This window comes from Suillus subalutaceus, assembly GCF_016647625.1.
Source record: "Suillus subalutaceus strain FC151 chromosome Unknown DFJ58scaffold_18, whole genome shotgun sequence".
NCBI lineage: Eukaryota > Fungi > Basidiomycota > Agaricomycetes > Boletales > Suillaceae > Suillus > Suillus subalutaceus.
In genome coordinates, this window is record NW_024540267.1 from 233,808 (window position 1) to 255,589 (window position 21,782).

At 45.5% G+C, this 21,782-nt stretch overlaps 6 protein-coding genes across 6 annotated transcripts; 3 read left to right on the top strand and 3 right to left on the bottom strand.

Moving 5' to 3' along the window:
• Positions 1–7,593: 7,593 nt before the first annotated feature.
• Positions 7,594–7,818, bottom strand: DFJ58DRAFT_634050 (uncharacterized protein; the record flags this gene model as incomplete). The annotated part of the gene is made up of 1 exon (XM_041381248.1): positions 7,594–7,818. A coding segment is annotated over one exon (225 nt), but the record flags the coding sequence as incomplete, so codon positions are not given.
• A 2,417-nt stretch (positions 7,819–10,235) lies between these two features.
• DFJ58DRAFT_724236 (uncharacterized protein) lies at positions 10,236–11,392 on the top strand (the record flags this gene model as incomplete). Its single annotated transcript, XM_041385092.1, has 2 exons — positions 10,236–10,670; positions 10,880–11,392. 2 exons carry the CDS (start codon positions 10,236–10,238, stop codon positions 11,390–11,392), a joined length of 948 nt encoding a protein of 315 aa, XP_041247587.1.
• Positions 11,393–13,224: 1,832 nt separating this feature from the next.
• On the bottom strand, positions 13,225–14,621 carry DFJ58DRAFT_838487 (uncharacterized protein; the record flags this gene model as incomplete). The annotated part of the gene is made up of 6 exons (XM_041392459.1): positions 13,225–13,362; positions 13,398–13,541; positions 13,600–13,632; positions 13,858–13,986; positions 14,133–14,396; positions 14,427–14,621. 6 exons carry the CDS (start codon positions 14,619–14,621, stop codon positions 13,225–13,227), a joined length of 903 nt encoding a protein of 300 aa, XP_041247588.1.
• A 1,880-nt stretch (positions 14,622–16,501) lies between these two features.
• On the top strand, positions 16,502–17,874 carry DFJ58DRAFT_838488 (uncharacterized protein; the record flags this gene model as incomplete). The annotated part of the gene is made up of 5 exons (XM_041392460.1): positions 16,502–16,542; positions 16,624–16,694; positions 17,008–17,396; positions 17,424–17,695; positions 17,745–17,874. 5 exons carry the CDS (start codon positions 16,502–16,504, stop codon positions 17,872–17,874), a joined length of 903 nt encoding a protein of 300 aa, XP_041247589.1.
• Positions 17,875–18,301: 427 nt separating this feature from the next.
• Positions 18,302–18,979, top strand: DFJ58DRAFT_724240 (uncharacterized protein; the record flags this gene model as incomplete). Its single annotated transcript, XM_041385093.1, has 2 exons — positions 18,302–18,613; positions 18,674–18,979. 2 exons carry the CDS (start codon positions 18,302–18,304, stop codon positions 18,977–18,979), a joined length of 618 nt encoding a protein of 205 aa, XP_041247590.1.
• Positions 18,980–19,656: 677 nt separating this feature from the next.
• On the bottom strand, positions 19,657–21,080 carry DFJ58DRAFT_770499 (NAD(P)-binding protein). Its single transcript, XM_041389091.1, is given in 7 exon segments — positions 19,657–20,071; positions 20,122–20,190; positions 20,280–20,570; positions 20,593–20,729; positions 20,777–20,982; positions 21,039–21,043; positions 21,056–21,080. 5 exon segments carry the CDS (start codon positions 20,805–20,807, stop codon positions 19,730–19,732), a joined length of 870 nt encoding a protein of 289 aa, XP_041247591.1. The 5' UTR covers positions 20,808–20,982; positions 21,039–21,043; positions 21,056–21,080; the 3' UTR covers positions 19,657–19,729.
• Between the last annotated feature and the right edge of the window lie 702 nt (positions 21,081–21,782).

Here is a 21,782-nt window from a genome sequence, read left to right on the forward strand (position 1 = left end):
TTAATGGCCAGTGTCATGTTGATCGAAACAATAACTTCGGTGGACGAGGATCACCCAAGGTATGGATATCATTCATGTCTTTAGTGGCTTGGATCACGATCCATCAGATCCTTGTTGATGCACTCAAAACTTACATGGATGATTCCTTCTCCTTCGAGCTTGCAAAACGGCAACTCTATTATGCTCCATATCAGTGTTATTTTCCTGTGAAGCAAACATGCCTGCTACAACTTTGGGACGATATAGGCTTGCCTCACGACAAACCCAAACAACTGTTTGGTAGCCCATTAACGGTCATAGGATTTGATGTTGATCCTAATGAAATGTCCACGACACTCCCTACTCACAAGAAAAATGAGCTGGTGGTGCATTTGCGCAAATTCACAAGGAAGGGTTACAGATAGTTGCTATGGGAATTCCAACAGCTCACTGGATGGTGCGAGTGGAGTTTTAATGTCTTCCCCCTGCTTAAGCCCGGTCTATCTGCGGTCTATGACAAGATCAGCGAGAAGTCACAGCCTTTTGCACGTCTCTGTCATATCCATGCATTCGGATCTTAGATCAGATCCAGATCTGATCCACCGATCCGATATCTGGTCCATAGATCCAGTCCGCTGATCAGATCCGGTCTACTAGTCCAATCCAGACCACTAATTCGCTATCCAGTCCACAACACGGTTTACCAGTCCACAACTCATTCCCGAGCCCAGAACCTTAACTCAGCGTCTATCTCCTTTTGGGTGTTACCTTCTCCAGTACACCAGCTATCTTCCCTTCCGCTTTGCTTATTGATCTACCCTGTGCATTCATGTCTGAACTTCATTTCCTTTGATCCATTAGACTTACCATTAGACTTTCCACATGCTTCATACATAGCTTTGTTCCATGCTGACTGACCATTCCATTATGCTACCTGCAGTATATAAACTCGTGTACAAACTCTGTAGAACCTCAGTTTGAATATCATCTTAGATTCTGCTCATTCTTGCCTCCGTCCAAACCTGAGTTCTCTCTTGTTCACCTCCGGTCTTAGGATTGATTCCTTTGACTTATCTCTGACTCTACCTTAGGGTAGTCTTTCCCTGTTCCGCTTCTAGTCTCAGACTTCGTCTGGACTAGCCTTTATGCTACTCATCCGATATCCGGAAGTCATCCGGATTGACTCTACAGTACTCGTCCGCTCTTCCAAACACGGTACTTTAGCCTTCCGAAATCAAGGGCAGTACTCAGGTAAGGGGCATAGCGTACAAGCTGAGGCCAAGCCCTTTGGATATGATACCTTTGAGCACATTCTTAACAGTCTCCATGTCAACAACACCATAATCCATGAGTTACATTGGTTGGCAGATCATATAGAATGTTCTCCTGGGCTTTTGTTCTACAAGTCACTTGACTTTAATCCCAGCTCCGAGGATGTCGTGGTTGCATATACCGATGCTTCAGGCATTGGTTTAGGCCTTTGGTTCCCTGATGAAGACTTTGCATGCCAATGTTACCTTCCCGAGAACAGGCCTAAAGACACAATCTTTTTTGCGGAAGCCTTGGCAGTCTGTTCAGTGATTCATGCGATACAGAATATGCCCGAGGTGCCTGACAAAATGTTGATTTACACCGACAACACAAACACGGTGGCAATGTTTAACTCTCTTTGAGCCCATCCTCCTTATAACTCCATCTTGGTCTCGGCTGTGAATGTTCTGCTTGAGCATCATGTTGACCTACGTGTGGAGCACGTGAGTGGCTGTGATAACATTGTGGCTGATGCACTATCTCATTTTAACAACGAGCGTGCCTTGCAATTTGCACCCAATGCGCAGATTTATGACTTTGAGCCCCCTCAGGATGTGCTGGGGGTAGCAAAAATGATCCCACTTTCCCAACAGTCCAGGCAACCCACTCGGGAGGCCTGGTCTGAAGAGCGGCTCTTTCATGAATGCTCTATCGCACTCGGATTTGCTATTGAACCATCCATGTCCTCTGCTTACAACTTGCATCTGAATTCTTATATTTCCTTCTGCCAATTGCACCATCATACAGTCAACCCCACGGAGGACACCTTATCATACTATGTTGTCTGGCTATCACACCATATAGAACCTCGCTCCATCAATAACTACCTCCCAGGAATCGCAAATCGACTTGAATTCATGTTTCCGAATGTGTGTGCAGCACGCCGTTCACCACTCATCACTTGCACCTTGAAAGGGTGCAAGCATCATCTATCAAAGCCAGTTTGGAGGAAGTTGCCGCTGTGCCAGGATGACCTTGTACAAATTATGCATGAAATTGGTGCACACCCACACTATGACGACTCTCTCTTCCTCGCTATGCTCATCACCAGCTTTACAAGCCTACAGCGCTTAGGTGAGCTCATGTGGCCTGATGCTACAAAACTCCAATCTTACAGGAAAGTCTCCCTTCAACACACATTGACCTTTAACACAACCACAGTGTCTTATCTCCTGCCTCACCAAAAGAACAACAGTCTCGGAACCGGATCTACCATCCTGCTAATTGCTGATCCAGCATCTCATATTGACCCATGGCAGCATATGCAGAAATACATCAGCATTTGTGATGCTCAATTCCTACATTACCCAGCCCTTTGGGTGACTAGTACAGGCTGTGTTCCCACACACTGCTGGTTCCTTCGACATCTCCATCATTTCTGTGGGGCAGAGTTTTCAGGACATTCCATGAGGGCAGGTGGTGCCACTGCTCTCACAACAGCGGGGATGTCTTTGGATCTCATTCGCGCCACAGGGCGTTGGTCTTCTGACGAATTTAACAAGTATATTCATCAACATCCTTTCTTGCTACATGCACTCATGCACAGCACAGCACACGCGCCATCTTAGCATCACATCATGTTTTCCTTCGGTCTCTCATTCAACTTGTTGGCATATGTCACTCGATTCATGCAAATGTACTTGTATCACACACTCTCGGACTCACAAATTAATCTCCACACCATTAAAAAAAAACAAGATAAAGACTACCAATCCCAAAAAAAAGAAAAAAGAAAAGAAAAAGGAAAAATAGCCCTTTAGCATTCTGTTCGAGTCTCCATCTCTGGTCTTCAATCTCTCGAGCCTCCATCTCTCATATTAGTTTCTTCTATCTCTTTCCTGAGTCCCCGATTATTCACAGCTCTCACTATTGTATTCTGTGACTCTCTGATTGCAATAAAATGTGACCGAGTCCTCCAAGTATGGAACTGGGGGACTCCGCTTGCCTACAAACATGAGACCTATCCTAAGTGTAGACTGATTAATATTACTAATTAGTAATTAGATGAGGTACCTATTCCTGTTACTTGTTAGTAACACCTACATACCACACCCTATACCAGCAATAATATCAGCACATCGGCACTGACTTGGGGGATTTTTGAGCTCAATATTCCCTACTATATTAGGTAGTGACGTCTGGTGCTGAATAAAGGCTAGAGCAAGTCAGACTCAGTGAGAGTAGAACAAACACTATATTGCAGTACCTAGAGCAAGTCAGACTAATGCTCTGTAAGTACGAGTGTAAATGAACTACAAGATAATAACATACCTCAGCAAGAGTAGAACAAACGCTGAGGGAAAACAAACACAGGTGCATCACTACTAATACCATACGGGGTTGTTATGTAAGCATGTGGCTGAGTGTTGAAGGTGAATCACTGTATAGTACCAGGAAGCAAGAGAAGCAAGAAGTGACAAGATGGGTAGTAGAACTACCAATACACCAATACACCCCCTCACTGAGACACCAGGTGCAGGCCTGTGAGGTGCTTCAAGAACAACGGCCGTGTGAGTGCCTTTGTAAAGATGTCGGCGGTATTACTGTGGGAGGGGAGCCAAGTGAGGACAAACGTGCCCTATGCGATGTGACTGTGAATGAAATGATACCATACATCGATATGCTTCGAACATATGTGGTTTCGTGCTTCTTTGGACAATGCTATAGCGCCAGTGTTGTCCATGTGAATGACTAGAGGCAAGGGAGATGAGATATGAAGGGCAATGAATAACGATTTCAGCCAAAGGCCCTCTTGAATAACATGCATGATGGCCATGTATTCAGCCTCGGTGGACAACAATGCAACAGTGGCCTGTTTCTTCGAGACGTGCGCAATTATGCCACCTGCATAGAACCAGGCATATCCAGATATGGACATACGGTGTCTTGTTACTTAAGGGTCTTATATACGATGCGTATATAGTGACAACACAACTATACAGGATAAGACTTCTTGCCAGTCCTTAAGTACACGGTCTACGACTTTTCTAGTTTTCATGGTAGATAATGTGCTGAGTTCTTGGGAGGAATGTCTTTCAATATTCTCCTTCCTGTTCCTTGGTTAGTTTAAACCTCGTAGTCTCGAAATTCTGAGTGTGGAGTTTGTATGTGTTTTGGCAAGTGTGTGCCTGTGGATTCGTGAAGTGTGTCTTGTGATTCGTGTCTCTTTTCCTGAAAAAGAGAGAGGAAAGTAGTGCTGATGAACTTTAGCTAGGTAGCTGTACTTTGTTATATAGTCAACCCCTGTAAGGTAGTATATAACTTGAATATATGTTTCTTATTCTTAACTTCAAGGCTGCTGAATGGCCTGCACTTAGATCTTACTGGTTCTCACATGGTTTGAGAAAAGAGTTAAAGTGGGAAGCTTAAATTGCATGGGTGAAAATGGGCTCCTTATATACCTTTTGGGAGGCCATCTTACTAAGCATGATTCATCACATAGATTGGTAAGAATGTGCTTACAAACTTGTATTGAGTCAGCTTGTTTACTAATGTACATACAAAATGAAGTGTAGTATTACAAAGAATGAAAAATGAAAAGCATGAGTCATCACATGGATTGGTAAGAATGTGCTTACAAACCAAGTCCTTAGGTGTGCTGAATCAGCCTTATGACAAAGTGGATTACAAATACAGTTGCAAGTTTTACAAAGCATGACGAATCATGACCAAACATGATGAGTCAAGTTGAATCCTTACAAATCAGAGTATTTCCCAGTCACATGACATGATTACTAACATGTTTGGTGGCTTGAGGAAAAGTCTGGTGGCTAAATGTGCCTATAAAAATAGAAAGAGATAGAATCTCATGGAACAAAATAGAAATACATAGAAAAAATAGGAGTGAAGTTTGAAAGTGAAAATACTAGCTAAGAAATGAATGAAAAATGATAAGGTAACTTGGTGATGGGAATCAGTCAGGTGTCTTCTACCTTCCCTGTCACTGCTGTTGTGTATATGTCATGGTATGGATCACATACCATTCATGACAGCGGTCCTCTGGAGAACTAGCCCAGTCAGCATCACAATACCCATGTAATGCTTCATTGACACACTCGCTGCCATAATGCAGTCGAAGATTGATGGTACCAGCAAGATAGTGCAAGAGATGCTTGGCCGCTGCAAAATGAGACAGCGTGGGATTGGCATTATGCTGTGCAAGTGAGTTGACGGTGTAGGAGATGTCGGGCCTGGTGCAAATGGCAAGGTAAAGAAGCTCGCTGACAAGCTTGTGATAGTTGGTGGTAAGATTTGGGATGATGGGATGAGTGTCAGAGGGACGTCCAAAGGGATGATTGGCATTGAGAGGGAGAAGAACGGGATTGCATTCAAGTAGGCCATATTCTTCCAGCAGGTAAGTAATGTACTCTGCTTGGTGCATCCATAGACGACGTGAGGCACGATCACACTCAAACTGGGATGCCAAGAAACTTCTCGACTGGGCTCAGGTCTTTGATTCCAAAGCGTGTGTTGATCTTGGCTTTGACATGCGCAAGAAAATGAGAGGAATTTGAGGTGCCTAAGCTGTTGTCAATGTGCCACCCAATGATGCAGAACATACGGTTTCCAGCATTATTGAGACGGTCAAAAATGAAAACCACATAGTCCACACCACAGCGCGTGAAGCCTAACTCCTCCATTATAGCTTTCACCTCCTCATACCATTCCATCACAGACTGTTTAAGGCCATAAATTGTGTGCAACATCTTCCACACCCCGTAAATTGTGTGCTACATCTTCCACACCATAACCCTCCAATCACCCTCTTCGAAGCCCATTGGTTGTCGCATATAGATCTCTTCCTTCAGCACCCCCCAAAGAAACACATGTGTCACATCGAAGGTGTCAAGGTCCCAATTATTCTTGCAGGCAATAGCGGTGATGATGTGAAGAGAAGCAGTCTTGAGAACAGGTGCAAAAGTCGCTCCATAGTCGATTCCAGGAATTTGGGAGAAGCCTTGAGCTACCAAGCGGGCATTGTGGACAGGACCTCCTTTATTGTCCTCTTTGAATTCAAGAACCCACCGATTTCCAATGGCTTTGTGACCAGCAGGAAGGGTCATCAAGGTGAAGACTTTCATTTCCTCCATGATGCCCAGTTCTCAATGCATCGCCAGCAGCCATTCATCACGATTGGGGCACAGTACAGCCTCTGCGTAAGTAGCTGGGGGTACTCTCATGTCGTAGTCAACACTGGATGGGTCTCATTTGCGGTCACTCCAAATTGCAATGTGGGCATGCTCCTCGATTACCAGGTTGGCAAATGCCTCTGGAACATCAACATTGGGCTTGATCTCTTCCAAACTCTCCATGGTGTCATTCTATGGGTGAGTTGATGGCCTCAGACACCCCTTTAGTGAGTACAGGCAGAGTGACGCACTCTGCTCGTGCCTCCTGCAGCTCCAAAAGTTGTGCCTTTGCAATTGTGACATCCTCCACATATGCCTTCCCACCCTCTGTTGGAACGCGTGTGCGAGTAGACCTACAAGGGATGGCCTGTTGGATGGAAGGTGCAGGACGGGCAGCAGACGGAGGGAGAGACACAGGGAGAGTAACAGAAGGTGCAGTAATGGAAGGAGTAGGGGGAGGTGTGGTTTCCTTGTCATTGGAGTCTTCAGAATCAGAGAATGTGATGGAGGGTAGGTTCTCGTCAAAGATGACATCTTGGGCCACAAAAAATGCACCAGTGTGCCTGTCGCATAGGCAATAACCCTTAGTGCCTTCTGGATATCCCATGAAAATGGCTTCGCGAGAGTGTGGCCCCAGTTTGGACTGAAGTTCAATGGGTATCTGTGCAAAGCAGTGCGAGCTGAAGACTCGGAGATGTGAGAGATCTGGTTGCTTCCCATTGATGATTTCATAGGGGGTTGTACCAGACGGCAATGCCTGTGATTCGCTCCTGTTCCACAGGTAGCAAATGGTGAGTGCTGCCTCGCCCCAAAGATTGGCCGGGAGTTGAGCCGTTTCTAGCAAGGTGAACAAACGGCCTTTGATGGTATGCATGGCCTGCTTGGCCTTCCCATTCTGTTGATGGGCATAGGGCACAGATAGCTGATGCTCAATTCCAGCATCCTGGAGAGCTCTGCTGAATGCCGCATTGACAAATTCACCTCTGTTGTCTGACCTAAATATCTTCACTTTGCGCTCAAGATGGTTTTCCCAGTGATTCTTCACAGTACACCAGGCCTCAAGAGCTTGGTCCTTTGTAGCAAGCAGTTGAAGGTTCAGGAGGTGTGAATGGTTGTCCAGAAAAATGACAAAATGGAGCTTGCTGTGAGGAGTGATGATAGGGAAAGGTCCACATAGGTCAGAGTGGATGATGTCAAGTGGGTGAGCTGCGCATGGTTCTTCAGAAGGGTGAAAAGGCTTCCTTGGGTGTTTTGCAATGATGCAAGGTTCACAGTGTCGTAGAGGTGCATCTTTGTTGACCTGGACACCAGTGGCAATGAGTGGAGCTTGCTTAACAGCTTTACCACCAATGTGCCCCAGCCGGGCATGCCACAGGTCCCAAGTCAGGGCAACGCATGCAAACGTAGCAATCTCAGAGGGAACAGCATAGAGGCTGGTCTCGTCGGTGGAGTAGGGGGTCATAGGGTCAGGAAGGAGCAGAAGGTTCCCCAAGGGGCGATTCCGAAGGCTTAGTCAGCCAGAACGAAGCATATAGCACAGCATACGAGTACATAGACCACACTATACACTAGAGTCACGGTCGAGACACCCAGCACTACTCCATCGTGGTGAACAGAGCGAATTCGATCCAATTCAACTTTGCATTCAGCACTTAGCCTTTGCTTATAGTTTCAGCTCGCAGTCTTGGTTAGCTACCCAAACAGAACTTAGAAAACCCTCGATTCAGAATGACAAACCAATTACAAAAAACCCGCAGCCTATTACGTCGCACCACGTCTTAAAAGGCCTGCACATATTACAAAAAAGAGCTGTGTCCTTCCTATCTTTTTACGTGAAACACTGAATGTCGAATACTAACAGCCTCAGACCCAGAACAAAAACAGGGCAAGCAGTAACTAACGTCCATTTAAAGACGAACTGGTCAATCTGGTCAGAAGGAACATCCACCACTTCCTCCCCACTCGACACACCAGAACCGTCTTCGCATAACACACCAAACCGCTCTAGCACCTCATCACTTAGTAGCCTTGCAGAAAGTGAAGAACAAGACGAACACTTCCCATTCCCGGAACTAGACGTCCCAGAGTTAGACCTCTACCTACCACCAATCAAATTCCAACCAGCACGATGTCGCACAAAGACAGAACCACTCACAGCAGCTTCTGCAATACCTGACTATGAACTAGCCGAATTCTTCGAACTGGCACAAATCAGAGCTATCATGCCCACAGAGACCCCACAGATCTTCCATGGTGATGGTCGTGCATCAGAAAATCCAGTGTCTTAATAACCAAGGGTCTTATATAAATACATGTAAGAATGTAATGACACCACAATTACACTGGATAAGACTTCTTGCCAGTCCTCGATTAACACGGTCTACGACTTTTCTTCTTTCGTGGTAGATAACATGTGAGTTCTTGGGAGGCTCGCTAAACCAATCAGGTTAGATTAACTTAGCTGGAGCTTTATTATCTCTGATTGAAACTATGGGATTGTCTAGGATATACCGTCTAGACACTTGAACTGGTTTCCTGAAGATATGAATAACTGTTGAGAAGCTGGTCTCAAATGTGACTACGTTGACCAAAGCTCGTGTTGGTCAATATACAAATACCTGGTGAGAACACTGGTCTCACAAATAACAATCAAATGACAAATAGAAAAAAAAAACAATGACAAATAACAACAATGACCAAAGCTCGTGTTGGTCAGTATACAAATACCTGGTGAGAACGCTGGTCTCACAAATAACAACGGTGACCAAAGCTCGTGTTGGTCAGTAAACACTACATGGTGAGAACACTGGTCTCACAAAACTGGGTTTCTATCGCGAGAAACTTACGTAATCTCAAGGGAAACACTTTCCCTGCACTTGTCTGGACAGTTCTTACAAAGGAAATGGGCTTTGTAAGCAGCAATTTGTTCAGACTGAAGCTTCTTAGGTGAGAGTTCAATTTGCTCAAGTGGGAGTTCTTGAATGCAACAAGTGGGAGATCTATTTTTTTGGGGGAGAATGGGCTCTCCTTATATACATTTTGTGTGGGAATATTATGTAAGTAAAAAGGTGATGTAATGACTTCAGAATGTGAGAAGAATATTCCAAAAACTGGAGCAGAATGTTCTAGCAGCTGCAAAAGAACATTCCAGAATATTCATGGTGGGATAATGACATCATTCTGAGTCACTCTGAGTCATTATGAGTCATTGGAATGTTCTAGCAAATTCCATGGAACATGACATCATTATGACATCACTATGATATCATATCTTTCAACAAAATACCTGCAGGAGTGTAGGTGAAGTCCTATGACATCATTATGACATCATACCCTGTAGGTACAATTTTATGAAGCATCTGATTAGTCAGAGCATCCTAATAGAAAAGTAAAGTAAAGAAACACTAGAGAAAACAACTCAGAAATAATGGAACAAATAATAGTACACAATATGCGGGCTTTTAGATAGGTTTTTGTTAGGCTTTGAACTTTTCTCTATGGATTTCTCTAGCCAAAGTGAATAAGCCAAAGGAAAGGCAATACCTTAACCTTCATTTTGCTTCTCATATCAACTAGGTCATTATGTGATTCCCATCTCACATATGACTTTTCTTCAAAACATGGTGGATTCATGAATCACTGAGGGAAAACTGAAACTATTGGACCAAGGTTTGATACCAAGGTATGGGTTGACTAGTCTGAGGACTAAGCTAACAGACTTTGTCTTTTTAGGGGGATACCTAGTAGTCATGTCCATGCATGATTCCCAAATCATGCAGGACACCAGCCGACTTCTTAAAGTCCATCAACTGGGCAATGCACCAACCAGCAGTAACAGTTAGCGGAGACAAGCTAGACACATTCGGAGATTACATAGGAACTGGTTCTCAAGTGGAAAGATGGTTCAAGGCCCTTACCTCCATAGACAAAGCCACATGGTCCACGTTTGTAACAGCATTTGAAAAACACTGGCCACCAGTTATGATTGCGGAGAAGACGAAAGCAGAGTATGAGAGAGAGTTATTAGACCATGCGCTACGAGAGGGAGATGTAGGAAAGAAGACGATGCTCTATGACAGAGAATGCTGGACTCACATCGCCTGGGCTGTAAAGGCACTACAGCTCGCTACCAATGCAGGCATAGACCAAGGTACATCAATGATCTGGCAAGTCCGCAGCAAGCTGCCAGACGTAGTGAAGGATCTACTCAAGGACGAAGAGTATAAAGCGTGGGCTGACTTTATGAAGGCAGTAACGGAGCTGAAAGGGAGCAGGCTCGCAGAAAAACAGGAACAACAACTCAAACAAACCCAGGAGCTCAAGGCGCTACACTGCAGACTTAGCCAGAGTCCAACTGCAAACACCACAACAGAACCCAATCACTGCTCTCCAAAGCCAACTTAATAAGTTGACGCTTAGCCCAACAGCATCTCTGAGCAACAGCTCATACTCACGAGTAGCAACAACACCCACCAGCCAAAACCCACAGAACACATGTAGTTCGCCAACCAGCCACATCCCAGCAGCAGTTCATCATTACGGAAGACGTAAAGACAATTGTTAGACAATTTGTCAACGCTATACCCCAGCAGCCAGACAGCCCAAGCGGCAAAGCAGCATACGCGAACCAATTAGCACAATGGAACGCGAAGTGGGGCGAGAGTAAACGTGTCACACACGAGATGGGATATCCACTCAAACCAGGTACAGCAGCCATCAGCTCAGGAGAATGCTTCGGTTGCAGAACTCACGGACACAACGGACGCAACTGTCCCCTACCAGGAGACCATGCAGAAAGGTTATCATGCAAGGAAGCAGCGTGGAGAGCAATCACAAGCAAAGTGTTAGGAGCATTCAACCGCAACTTAACCACGCCAATCTCACTCGTCGTCAATCACACCCCACAATACAATGCTGCATGGATCGAAGAACTCAAGGAACAAGATGAGGGAAAAGCGGAAGGGTCAGCGTAAGGAACAATACTACGCTGACCTGGGATAATGCAAAGACTCACACTACAGAAACGGTCCTCGCGTGTAAGGAGGCAACACGCAAGGATGTAGACCCATCTATATGCCCCGAGTTCCCAGCTACCCCAATAGTTACCTGTGTACCAACACCATTTGACGCAATCGACATCGTTGACTTGTACTCAGTGGGACACACCGAAATAACTAAGGAACAACTGGAAGCGAAGGAGGCAGTACCATTCATCCATCAAATCACACTCGAAGGACCAAAAGGAGAAGCAGTTAGGGTGCGAGCACTGTTTGACGATGGTGCCATGGTAGTGGCCATGTGCACGTCAATATTCAACAAAGTCAAACACTATCTCACCAACTGGGGACCATCGGAAAGGAAGCTGAGAATGGCAAATGGGAGCATTGTTAACGCGGATGCGAAAGTGGTCAGGGACAATAGAGATCGACGGAGTACGAGCAAAGGGAAACTTCGAAGTCTTCAATAGTGGAGGCGGATGGGCATTTCTATTCAGAAAACCCCTACTACAATCATTCAAAGCAGAGCACGACTACAAGTCAGATTCAATCAAGATATTCAACAGCTCCCAATCGATAACCATTTACAACCAAGTAGCACACCCTCGAGCACTACAACAAGCAGAACATGGAATCGGCCTGACCCAAGACGTTAAGCAACAAGAAGCTCGTAACGACATGACAAGACTTATGAGGCACTCATCATACACACCCATGGGACAATGGAAACCGAACATCGCGAGCCCGAAACAACGAGAACAACAGAGACTACACCAGATATGGAAGCAAGTCCAGAAAACAACAGGAGAACGCGATGTAGAGACTCGCTGTGGGTATCACAACCTGGCAGGCACATATAAGAAAAGTGCTCAGCCAGTATAAGTGAGTCTCAGCTCTGCCTAGCTGCTATACTCGCAGAATGCAAGAACGTTTCGACCCTAAAGGGGAAGCAAGGAAAGCAAGGATCCACGGAATGATGCTGAACAACCCTGGTGAATGGCGGTGTGAAAGCGCGAGAAAGCGCGCGCGGGAAAGCGAAGTGCGAAAGTGCGCGGAGCGCGGGAAGGTAGTGCAAGCAGTGCACAGGTGTAAAAGATATATACTGAGACTGATAAGAGGGAAAGCGCGGATCTAGACGGATACTGATAGTGCCACTAGCTATAGACTGATGCTAGGGCCTCAAAACAATGATGGACACATGCATTGCATGGAACTAACTGATGATAGATACTGAGTGGTAGGAAGGTAAGGTGGAATTAGTGGGGTGTAAAACGAACATGAAGTGTATGTAAGTTCTACCTAAGCGCTCTCCCAGGGCTCGGAGCCGAATAGGGAGCGCTCTAAGTATGTAAATGAGGTAAGGTGATGTAAAGTAAGGGTGCATAACGAAATGGGAAGTGTAATATGCTAAATATGGTCAGATAACGAAAAGGGACATACCGAGGGACTGGTTGGACGATGGATGGATGCTCCTGGATGCTGTGCGACATAGTGCGCTTAAGCGCAAGAAAGCGCGCAAGGCGCGCACGCGGGAATACTGCGCGTTGTGCGGGAAAGTGTCGCGCCTATGGCGCATTTCGCGGGAAGTGGTGCACTCTATAGGGAAGTCATAGTGGATGATAGTGTGAGTCGTGCCATGAAGGCCAGTCATCAGAATTCGTAATATGAGCCCATATGAGCCTGCAGAAACGCGAGTCTCTACATCGCTGTTTCTGCAGGCACATATGGGCACATTTCGCACCTTTTCACAACTCATGACAATTGGCCTTCAATGCACAACTTGCACCATCAGCTATATTCGACTTCTATCATGTCTCTAGTTGTTTTACACATAACGCGCAGCATTCCCCCGCGCGCTTAGCGCGTTTCTCTCGCACTTGTCGCCCTACTCCATACGCAACTTCTGCTATGTCTCCAGTCATTTGCACATACAATGCACAGCTCTCCTGCAAAGCGCACCATAGGCGCAACACTTTCTCACGCTTTCGCGTTTCGCATTCCCGCGCGCGCGCTTAGCGCGTTTCTCGCGCTCAAGCGCACTCCATCGCGCATCATCCAGGAGCATCCATCCATCATCCAACCAGTTCCTAGGTGTGTCCCTTTTCGTTATCAGACCATATTTAGCCTATTACACTTTGTATTTCGTTATGCACCCTTACTTTACATCACTTTACCTCACTTACATACTTAGAGCGCTCCCTATTCGGCTCCGAGCCCTGGGAGAGCGCTTAGGTAGAACTTACATACTTTCATGTTCGTTTTACACTACCACATCTTTCTACCACCATGTACTTGGCAGTTAGTTCCATGCAATGCATGCGTCCGTCGTCGTCTTAAGGCCCTAGCATCAGTCTAAAGCTAGTGGCAGTATCAGTATCCATCTATATCCGCGCTTTTCACCATATTATCGTCTCTCTACACTTGTGCACTGCTTGCACTACCATCCCAGTTCTCTGCGCATTTTCGCCTTTCGCACTTTCGCCTTCCCGCACTTCGCGCATTTTTTCGCGTTTCACTTTCCTGCGCGTGCCTTGAGCGCGTTTCTCGCGCTTACATCGCCCTTTTGTCGCCTTTGATCAGGGTTGATCAGCATCATTTTGTGGATCCTTGCTTTCTTTGCTTCCCTTAAGGGTCGAACATATCGCACGGCATATCAAGACCCAACATAGAGAGTGTTTGCTTGTCATCTGACTTGCAGTCACCTTTGTTGTGTTACCCACAACGTGGCAACTTGTTCAAATGAGATGGATGTGGATGTGGATGAAGATGGTGCCATGACATTGGCAGAATTGTACAGCCCAATGGTAAGACTATGAAATACAACCCATTGAGGAGTGTCAGGAAGACCATTCAGCAACATGAAGATGGCTTCCTCGTCAGTGAAGGTGATCCGCATTTCTGCGAAGCGACAACGGCCATTCTCAAAGACACCAAGATACTGAGTGGCGTCTTCAGCATCCTTGAGCTTCTCTGTGAAAAGCTGAGAACATAATTCATATTGCGAGGTCACATCAAGACGTGCGAATATTTTCACGAGCATCTCCCATTGCTCGCAAGCAGAGAGTCCTTCGTCGAGAATGTTCTGCACAACCAGGGAAAGCTTACAGCCAATGATTGCCTTCACTTGGACGTCTTCTTTAATCCATTCTTTCATGAGTTTTAACTCATCCGCCATTGGTTGTCCTGCTGTGGCAGGCTTAGGCATAGTGCTTGCATATTCGGCTATGTCATTGGGATCTGCACCACTACTGCAGTGATTCTAAAGTCCTTCGCCTGCAAGTGCGAGCCTGACAGCCCATCTCCAACTTGGGTAGGTATTGATGCCCAGAAGTCCATTAATATGGTTGAACTTCCCCATGATTAATCTCGAGGAAGATTTGGGTGTGCCATCAGGCTTCCCTTTGCACAAATTGGAGGTCAAAACAGGTGTTCCTCTGATGCTGTTGCGCAACTTGAACCCCTCTGAGGGCCTCTATAATGGAACTCGCATGATCCTCCTGTCTTGGACCATGTGTGTCCTTAGGTGTTGCATTCTTAGGGATGGAGTCAATGCAGCTCACCAAAATGATCAGGACACAGTGCTGATCCCTCACATGACCCTGGATGCCACATCTAAGGACAACCCTATTCCTCTCAAGTGTCGACAATTCCCCGTTCATCTGGCATTTGCTATGACAATCAACAAGGCGCAAGGTCAGAGTGTCAAGCATGTTGGCCTTAATTTGAGCACTCCTGTCTTTAGTCATGGACAACTCTATGTGGCTTTGTCTCGCTGCACTCACCCAGACAGAGTGCATGCTATCTTTCCAGAGCATGAAGAAGGCTCGAAAACAACAGATGCAGTGTATAAAGAAGTGCTCAGAGGCCTTACAGATCCCATTGATGATTGATGTACATATCATGTACTTTTATATAGAGAAATGACTGATGCTTATGTATTGTGTACTTTTACATAGTGTAGTAGATTGTACTTTTAGTTTTGTGAAAATGCTGCTCAAAAATGTAATTTTTTCAAAATCCACTATGATTATTATTAGTAAGTCAAGGTGCCACAGGCACCTCCCAAAGGAGTGCAAAGTGCTCCTTTGGCTTCCTGTGCTGAAGGCACAGTGAGTATTTAGGATGAAGCCAAGGCCAGGAAGCTAAAAAGGAGCACTTTGCGCTCCTTTTGCTTCCTGTGCCAAAGGCACAACAGGTGTTGGACTAGTAATAGTTTGCAACTGGTGCATGAGTTTTATGTGAATAACTTTGCAGATAAAGAGACCTTTCATGCTATTCTTAGTTACCAGTAGTTTCTTGAGCCTGTACTACCACTATTTTCCCTCAATCCCAAGATTCCTGCCCAGCCTGGCAAAGTCATTGAATGGCAAGCAGTGATCTTGATCACTCAGGCTTGAGTATTATCATCTTATCTTGCCACAAAGATCATGATCATAAACTCTTAATCATGATCAGCTTACTGAAGGTTACAGACATTGTGGCATGTTTGAAAGTCCTGGAGCCAGTATGGAGGTTTTAGTTCTTCCAGCTGCTACCCGCTGCCAGTGGCCACAGCCATTTCGAAAGAAGTGCTGTGCTATGTGCTGCTACAAGTCACTTCACTTGGCAGTGGGTTTCCTGATGTAGGTTTGTGCTGTAGATGTAATTTCCTCATGTAGTGCAGATATGATGCTCGTACTCACCCAGAGATGCTTATGAAACAGAGCTATGTCTTTAATTTTGCTTCCATCTAGCCATATGTTGTCTCCTCTATATGTTTTTTCCATGTTTTGATTATGTGTCACACTTTTAGTTCATTGACCTCAACCTTGGTGTGACTGTCACACGAAATAGCTAGATGTGTGACGGTGTGACAAACCTAAGTGCATCTACAGATAGACCTCACTCATACACCGGTTCATCACGTGCCCTAGCGTGACATTTCAACAAAATTGCATATAAGTCATTGTATACAAAATGCCAGCAAAATCTGTTCCAAGATTATGTGCGGGTAGTCTGTAGCAAGCTGGGCATGTAATTTTTATAATCTAATGTGGAAAACTGAGAGACAAGTAGGTATTATGTTGTCGAGCAAGCACCACCAACATGACAGATGCACTGGCAGCAGTCACGAATGAGTCACAAGGGTAAATTTGCTACAAAAATGCCTACTCCTCCTTCAGTTGGCCGAAAATAAGGATTCTGAGTAGACCATTTTGACATTATAGTACATGTCCACAAGATCTTGGAACAGATTTAGCTCATTCTAATTTGCAACAGAGTAACAAGCCAAAATCATGTAAGTATTCTGTCCTCAAATCACGTGATAAACCAGTGTATGAGTGAGGTCTATCTTACTACCGGTTACAGACCTTGTACAGTACACTTTTTCATAATGCATACATTAGTAATGTATAAATCTCATCTTGTATCGAGTTTTGGCAGCTCCCATCGTGGTATGCGGGTAGACGCCCGAAAAATTGTATAATGTATAATGTATAGCCTTCGGAGGTCCGATATACACTATGAGATATGGTTTGTACCAAGTAGGACTACTGCGGAGTTGCCAAAAACTGATGCATAACAATGTAGTAAGATGGAAAATTTTATAGTCAATCTAGTCCCAATGGTGCGCAGCCCTAAGAAACGCCAGTCACATCCAAAACCTGCCCCATACAAGCGGAAACCAAAGACACCTCACCAGAAAGATGGTCCTGCAACATCTACAAAGCATTCCGATACTAGCGAACGCAAGAATCTTACCTTGAATGACTGGCTGATGGTGTTTGCATACATCAATGAACATCCAGACTTACCCCAAGATCGTATTGTTCAGCATTTCAAGACACGAAAAGAGGGGGTGCTTGAATTCACCCAGGCAACCCTATCACGAAAATTAAAGGACCGCACGCACCTTGAGCAATGTATTGAATCATACCCCAGCGCTCTCTCGAGTAAACGGCCGCTTGTCGTTACCCGCCCTGATGTTGAAGAAGCACTTGTGGAATGGACCACAAGCATGGAATAGAAGGGTGAGAGTTACACTGGAGCAATGCTCTGGGAGAAGCGGCGGAAGCTCGAAGAGAAGTTTGGCGTTCCAGAAACAGAACGGCTAATTGGTGATGGCTGGATAGCCCCTTTCTGCAAAGCATACAATATCAAAGAATACCGGCGTCATGGTGAGGCCAGATCAGTGGATATAGAAGCAGTGAAACACGAATGGTTGCAAGTGGGACGTCTCCTATCAACTTTCCCAGTGCGAGACCACTGGAACTTTGATGAATCAAGTCTGTTTGCAATGTAAGTCACTCATCAGTGTTCAGTTCAAAGAGGAACTAAAATGAATTAGGGCACCTCCTGATCGTGGCCTTGCTACACATCAAATGAGTGGGAAGAAAAAAGAGAAATTTAGGGTGATCCTTGGTTTTGCTACAAATGCAGATGGAAGCAAGAAGCTTCCACTTTTCTTCATTGGTTAGTCCCAAAAGCCCCGATGCTTTGGTGGCAAGTCACCACAGAGTGCCGGGTTTTACTATCAAAACAACAAGAAAGCATGGATGAGAAGTGAATTGTTCAATGAGTAAGCGCTCTAGATCAGGTTGGATCACATGAAAATTTACGCAATAAAATTCAAGGTGGATTGAGGCACTCGACATCAAGATGGGGATCCGACAACGTCACATCTGCCTTCTTATTGACAATTTGTCTGGGCAAAAAATCACATACAAACCGCTTCACATTCAGCTTGAATTTTTCGAGCCAAATTTAACTTCATTTGTTCAACCTCTTGATGCCGGAGTCATTCGTTGCTTCAAGGCTCACTACCATCGAGCATTCTGTCTCTGTGCTATTGAACTTGATGAAGCTAGTAATCGTGATATCTATAAAATAAACCTTTGAGAAGCCATGGTCATGGCGCAAGAGGCCTGGGATGCTGTCGAGTCATCCACCATTCAGCATTGCTGGAATCACGCAGGAATCCAAGCCAACTCTCCAGCACCTTCGTCTCACCCTCCCCATGCAGACCCGGGTGCATGGAGCATCATCCGCCAGTTTGCAGATACTGATGACATGACCTTGCCTCAGGCCGAAGCTTGCCTGAAAGAACACCTTGGCAATAATTATGTTGAGGGGGACTGGGTGGATGCCCTCAAAGCTGTTATGGACGCAGAGGGTGACAACATCAAAGTGGCCGAGACTGTCGAGAAACTTGCATCAGTTGCATGTTGACGAACTGGGCTCACTATCAAAATTCCACTTCTCACCAAGTCACCTCAGCTCCAAACTCTCGAACATGGATTGATGAAGTCCATAGAGGAGCTTACAACGCGAAGACAGATCATTGGCACGCCACTGTCTGTTGACGAGATTCTCGACCCTCAAGAAGAGAAGAACATTGGGGAAGTAACTGTTTATGAAGATGATGATGCAATTGTTGCAGAAATTCGGCGCCGGCAAGGAATTAGGAGCGGGGAGCTGGTTGAAGTAGAATCAGATGATGAAGACGAGGATGATCAACCCAAGGTCTGTGTTGCTGAATTGATTCCGCTGTGTGAAAAGCTCGAAGTTGCATGTATTGTGTGAGCTGGCGCTGATTCTTCACTTGATCTTATTCACAAACTTCATGCATTCCGAGCAACACTACGGCGCGAGGAATTGCAGAATGCAAAGCAGGCTACATTGGATCAATTATGGAATTCTAAGTAACACACCGTTTCGATGTACTCGCTGAATGTATTGATTTCTGGACCATGCGCAAGTAGCGCGCATTGACACCCCCAATCTTGGTTGACCCCTCTGCCATGGGAATTATTTGGTAGTGTATATCTCTCATATTGTATAGCGAAAAGGCAGTTCCCGTCGCTATACATTATGAGAAAGTGTACTGATGCCGTTACGCTACCAGCTATGCAGTTCCCGTTATGCCGCTACAGGGACGCACTTAGATATAAAAGATTGTTCTTGCTTTTCGACTCTCATCATTTGTGATCCGATGATCAATCCCCACTACAATGAGAACATCAACCTCAGGTGGTAAAATTGGACGCTCAAATCTAAAATGTCGTTATCGTGGGACCCGAGGCTCTAGTCTGCTCTAGTGTTGTCGCGAAGCGAACTGAAGCTTCGGAATCGAATTGGAAATTGGATGTACTTCGGTAGACTTTATTGTGGACGAAACGAAGTGAAGTTACCTCAGTCACTTCACTTCGACGGCAACACTATGGACCCTAGCACCGCCTCACTCAAACGATAACGGTATTTTGAAAAGCTTCTCTCAAGGACACATGCGAATTGTACATGTCGGAAATTAGCGCATTGAAGAAGTTTGCACAATTATGCTCGCCCCTGACTATTTTCCTCGTCAAGATATACATCATCTGACCAACTACCGTAATCTTCGACAGCTTGTAACAACTTCTGGCCTTTGATCTTTGCCGCTTCCAAGGCCGTTCTATGCAACGGGAGATAAAACGGAGGATCATCTAGTTGCACTAGCCTATACATCTGCAGTGCAAACTTGTAGATGTCTCCATCTGAAAAACGCTCAGCTCCTGGATATATGCTGCGGTACTGTCTAGAAGGTAAATTTGGATCAGAGTACGCAGGATGGATTGGCACGAGAGTATTGGTCCAGGGTGCGGCAGTACGGAAACGAGCAGGTTGAAGAACAGTGATCTGTGGATGATGAATTCGAGTTTGAAATTAGTATTGTGCGTAGGACTCACCTTGATATTCCATGCTGGATCCAATTCAGTAGCATACCCTTCCGAAAGAGATTCAAGAGCTGTTTGCGACTAGTTATTTCAAATCAAGGATAGGTGAACTATATATACCTGCTTTACTATGCAAATGTCAGTTAAAACGATGAGCGAAATGGCGTCACGTACGCTGCGGCATAGTGCGCTACTCCTGGAACAATTCGCAGGACTCCACGAGATGACATTTGCAAGAGACGTCCCCCACGGGGTTGGTTAAAATCTCTAAACGTTGTCACGGCTTCTTTCGTGACGTTTGCGGCACCCCAGAACAACGTATCGAACAGCAGCTTTGCGTCGTCATCAGGCATTCCTTCCGCTTCACCGATTATGCATAGTCCCGCATTGTTGAAAACAACGTCTATGCGGCCAAAGGCCTCACGCGCTTTGAGAAAAGCGGGTAGTGATTTCAGAAGGAACTGTGACGTCCAGAGGCAAGACGAGAAGCCGATTCTTTGAGTACAAATTCGCGAGGTCATCTAGCATAGCAGGTTTCCGCAGAGTTGCAACAACATTGTCTCCTTTTTGAAGCATGACTTCGGTAACTGCTCGACCAAAACCCGAAGACGCTCCAGTCACTAACAACGATTAGCATATTCGGGCCATCAAAGTATTCCTCGCTTACCAAACCACACCTTTGAATTTGAAGATGCCATAGTCGAAATCAACCGTCTTGAGAAGGAATAGTAGGCCAGCTTGTGATTCTCTGAAGTTGATGACTGCTGAACACACTATGAAGGCTTTGACTTAGACTGCGACCAATTTAATCTCGACCCGTGGGGTCGCAGGAATGTCAATTCTGGGAATCATGTGGTGGGAATGTTCCAAGACATAGGCCTTGTACGATGGAGGAACGCGCGGGAGTCTGCGGGAGTCCGTGCTGTCATCTGGGAATAATGCTCACCTCAGAAGCCACCAAAGCAGCCAGAAACGACGGTCCGGAGAACCCTATCATGCAAACTTGACAGCAGTATGTAGTATATTATTGAGCTCCATGACATGAAAAACATGTCATGTCGCACGCCCTAGTACTTAACTGGAGATTTGAGTTTAAGTGAGATCCAACTTGAGCGAACGAAGACGTTACTTACGATGTGCCCGACTCGTGACATAGATTCCACAAGTGCTCGTTTGAGAAGCCAATGCCGACATTCTTTGTGCAGCCCGCACAGCCAACTGCATTGTCAGATATATATGAAGTGGAACTACCTGGTTATGAACTGTGGGCAACCATGGTGTGTATTATGCATTTTCCTGTACATCCCCGAACTTGGATTCTATCATGATCTAGATCCAGAACGTTCACATTCTTGTGGGTTCGCTGGATGTAAAGGAGTTCAATGCTGCGCTCTCCAGGACTTTGCAACTGTGGCCTCATACTGCCGGAAGACTGACAAACGATGGCGGGAAATATAAGGCAAGTTCAACTCTGTACCAAAATTCAGACCAAAATTTATGAGCTTACAAGATTTACCTCACAAATGATGGAGTCCCAGTTGAATTCGAAGAGCGCCCTCATGAATCAACGTCTTCAGTTGTCCTTGATTCTCACGTAATTCAGACTGACCTCTCGGGTTTGCTGAACTTCCCTCATCAGCGCAGTGCGCTCGACTTCGAAGCCCCTCTTTTGA